The sequence below is a fragment of the Pristiophorus japonicus genome, chromosome 21, assembly GCF_044704955.1.
Source record: "Pristiophorus japonicus isolate sPriJap1 chromosome 21, sPriJap1.hap1, whole genome shotgun sequence".
Taxonomy (NCBI): domain Eukaryota; kingdom Metazoa; phylum Chordata; class Chondrichthyes; family Pristiophoridae; genus Pristiophorus; species Pristiophorus japonicus.
In genome coordinates, this window is record NC_091997.1 from 12479274 (window position 1) to 12483439 (window position 4166).

Here is a 4166-nt window from a genome sequence, read left to right on the forward strand (position 1 = left end):
GATACTGCACCAACCGATTTAGGGCAGTTAAGACTTGAGTAATCCAGTGAAGTGGGGCAACAAAAAAAATATATTCTCCCAAATAAATTGGGAAGATATACCTTTGCCAGCGCTTCAATTTTAAACACATATCGGAGGTCATTTATAAACACACCAAAAATGTCATATCCATCATTACTTCAAACCAGTGTTTTGCCAAATCACATTTGCCCAAACTAGTTTTCCCACCCATGGGACTTTTCCCTACAGAGCTACATATTACAAACAATTATATCCAGATCTGGAACAAGACCAGTTCTGAAGTGGCATCTTTTGAATTCAGGAATCTCCCTTGGTGATCAGCTTTAAAAAAAAAATTCAGTCCCCATGGTTGGATGTATTTTAAAATTCTTGGGTTATTGAGAATTCTAAACCATGATGCCAAGCATCAAAAATCACTTCAATAGGAGCACCAAAGTTTATTCTCCACTTTCATATATAAAAAGGTACAAGATACATTTTTTTTTTAAAGACATACTAATTTTATTCTTTAAATTGAATATATAGCCATTGAAAAGGTACATTTTACAAATTTATCCCCAGAAATCTTGATTCTGGCCTCCAAGTTTATTCTTGGGGAATTATTCAAATTTTTTTTTTAAACCAGGTGTTACCACTGTTTTTATTAACAGAATCTGAAACAAAAACTACATACTGTGATGCATTTGCAACTTTCCTTGGTAGACCATCAATATATATACTTAAAAAAAATTGAATAGATGTAGAATAAAAGGATAATTGAAATACAAAGACAGCTACACAGAAAATCCCCATTAAAAACAAAAGTTGGTTTAAAACTCATGTTTGAGGGCTTGCACACATCTAAATTTGATTTGTCTAACTGGTTTTAAGTTGATGCACTTCTGATCAAAACAGAGGGGCACAGTGGAACACTAGAAAATGATTCAAAACCATTAACTAGATTATTTGAAGCAGGGAAGGGGTAAATTATATTTGACCTGCAAGAGGGATTAACAGCCCTCAGATCGTAGCAGATGGGGGCGGGGGGGAAATCACATTAAAAAAAACAGCCATCATCTAATGGTTTGGACAAGGCTCCCTCCGGTGTGGAGGCAGTGCAGGATTGTGCGCCGTAGGCACTCATATTTGGCAAAATTCCAGGAAATCCTGAAGTTTGTAGTAAACAGACAGGAAACCCAACTCAATATTTAAAATAAGGCAATGACATCCCCATCAAAAAAAGTTAAACCCAATTTTTTTTTTTTTAAAAACAGCACAGAATACTCTACTGCCTGCACTTTTGGTTCAAGGTTATACACAAATGTGCAGAAAGAGAAAAAGATGGCTGAGGATCACTTGTATAAAACACAAGTTAGTTACTTCCATATCTCTGCAAAGGCAGATGCTTAAAAAGTAAAAAGGAAAAAAAAAAGGTTCATCCCAACCCAACTTCAAAATAAACCAATTAGATCATGTCAAATATACAACACAAATTCCAAACAATCCAAAACAAATCTAGAACCTGTACAGACTAAAAATATTTACAGATTTATATAGAATGCCAAGAGAGTTAACATTTTCATTCAACGCTTTCCGACAGTCCTTTTTCCCGTGTGTACAGTTCGTTTTCTTTCAGGAGCTTGAGGTTTTCGGCTCTCAACCTTTCAATCTCGCGTTCCAATTCTTTTATCTTGCTATCCACAACCTCGCCACTCCTGGCCATCTTCTTCCCTTCCATCCGGCACCTCAGCCGGTTGTTCTCCTCCTCCAGCCGGGACAGGCACTTCTCCAGCTCCAGGTACTCCCGGATCAGTTCCTGTTTGCTCATGTTCTGCAGGCTTTCCGCGTGGTACTTCTCGTAAGTCTCGCAAAAGTCCTTCTGCAGGAATTCGCTGCCGTCGCCGCCCATGCCGTCGCTGCCGCTGTCCTGCTCGTCGTCGTCCAGCTCGTCCTCCTCGCTGGTGTCGTCCGACTTGCTGGCGCGCTTGGGGCAGACGCCGGTGTTGAGGTCGGGCTCCTCTTGGTCGTGCTCGTCCATCAGGAACTGGGTGGTGTTGTAGGGCGCCACCGTGAAGCCCTTGGCGAACATCTCGGCCCGCGTCTTGGCCGCCCGCACGCTCTCGCGCTCGTCCAGCAGCTTCTTCTCCTCCCACGACAGCTTGAAGTAGGGCTTCCAGCGCCGCTTCTTCTTGGACGGCCGCCGCCGGTGCCGCTTCTTCCCCCCTCCTCCTCCTCCTCCACCACCACCTCCACTGCCGCCTCCTTGCCCCACAGCGCCGCCGGGTTGCTCAGGCGGCTCAGCCTCCGCCTCACTCACGCACTGGCGGAGCTGCTGGAGCGGCGCTCGCCCTCTGCTGTCCCGCCTCCGCTGCTGCTCTTCCCGCTGCTCGACGCTGGGGCGAGCGGCGCCTGGTGACGGCTGCGCGAGCGTCAGGGGCTGCCCATCTGAACCCTGGCTCCGCTCCCCCTCCCCTCGCCGGCCCACCATGTCATCCGTCCCCGCACCGATCACTGGCCCGCTCATCCTGACCCCGAGGGTCAACTGTGTGAGAGCTTAATTCTTTCTTTAATATATATATATTATTCCAAAAGGAAAGAGCTCGCTCGTCAACTGTCACGTCCACCACTCCCCCTCCATATACACACTCGCTTCACTTCTCTTTTCAACTGCTGCTGTTGGCACCTGAGGCGGCCTTTATATAGAAGCAACGGCGCCCCACTGCGCATGTGCCCTTCGCACGGGGCCTGACGGGACTTGTAGTCCTCTGCCTCCGCAGCCGCAACGCGGACCGCCGAACGACAAACTACAACCCCCCACAAACCACTGCCCGAAAACCGCCAACCGCCCAATTGCAAGCGACGGCGAAAAGCCCACCTCTCCTCCGTCTTGACGAGTAATCCCGCCCACTGTTGGAACGATGCCAGCTGAAAAGCGCTCTCTGTATGATCGCCCCCGCTGTCAATCCAAAGGACGCTGTCCAGGACCGCCCCCTTCAACGCTTTGGGTTTGAATCCAGGAGAAATATCCCTGCGCCGGGCACTGAGGCGACTGTACCACTTTTATAGCGGAGGGGGGAAATATTAAAGAAAAAAAAGTAAACATATAATTACATTTATTAATCATGTGCTCTCTTTATAGAATTCAGCTTCGAACAATTTTACTCATTTATTAACATTTCCAGTGCTCATTTTGTTTCAAATATATATATCTATTTTATTTGTTAATAATAATATCCCTCTATGAAGAGTAAATCAATCTAAACAGTCACGTCGAAGCTGTGAATTGGAATGAAGCGTTTGTTGGGTCCCAGGCGGTTAATATCCGAGTAAAATATTTATTTTATTATCCTTTTTTCTGTTCGCAGAAAAAAAATACAGGCTGTAAAGCTAGACCCGTTATATACCGTCGCTACATTGCACGGGACTGTGTGTTGCCGGCGGAAGGATATTGGCCTGGAACGTTTCTGAGGGGCGAAATGATCAATCGAGCTTAAACCGTCAAAATAAAGTGAAAAAGATAATCAACATGTCAAATACTGGCACAAAACAAAATGGAGGATCTATAGCTTTAAAAACGCACCTTATTTGGCCCAGCAGTTCAGTTCAGACCACGCTGTGTCCCCGTGTAGGTGACCGGACTCCGGGCGCCTTTAACGGACGGCGGAGGAAGCGAGCGGCGGCCTTCCAGAGGCCCACTCACATCTTGGGCTCAGAGCACAAATTACATCTGCACTTCCCCAAAACTTATTAATCAGAACCCTCATTCGAATGATTGTGAAAACTGTCGTTCAAAGCATTATTCCATTCAATTTTTCTTTGTATTTTACTAAATGTAAAATCTAGTTTCCTGTGTACTGATTGCTGATGAAACGAGAGGGAGTTACTTGGTAATAATTTAATCGAGAGATTCAGATAATGTCCTAAATCCAGAATCAAGCTCAAGTTCTGTACGTATGTTGGCTGGAGAGAGTGGACTCATTCTCAGCTCTCCACCATATAATGTTGATTCCGTGTTTCAAGTTTGCTTTCACCATCTCAGCTTTTACTGCCATTTTTGGGACACTGCTGTGCAATTCAAATGACATTCACAGCAAGATGCAATCTATTATTGCAACCATATATTTCGAATAGAAACATGCAATTATCAAATTGAGAGGTTTCAGTGG

General features: G+C 45.1%; 1 protein-coding gene across 1 annotated transcript; it reads right to left on the bottom strand.

Moving 5' to 3' along the window:
- Window positions 1-497: 497 nt before the first annotated feature.
- LOC139233831 (protein HEXIM1-like) lies at window positions 498-2685 on the bottom strand. Its single transcript, XM_070864396.1, has one exon. The coding sequence runs from the start codon at window positions 2522-2524 to the stop codon at window positions 1580-1582; it is 945 nt and encodes a 314-aa protein (XP_070720497.1). The 5' UTR covers window positions 2525-2685; the 3' UTR covers window positions 498-1579.
- Window positions 2686-4166: the final 1481 nt, after the last annotated feature.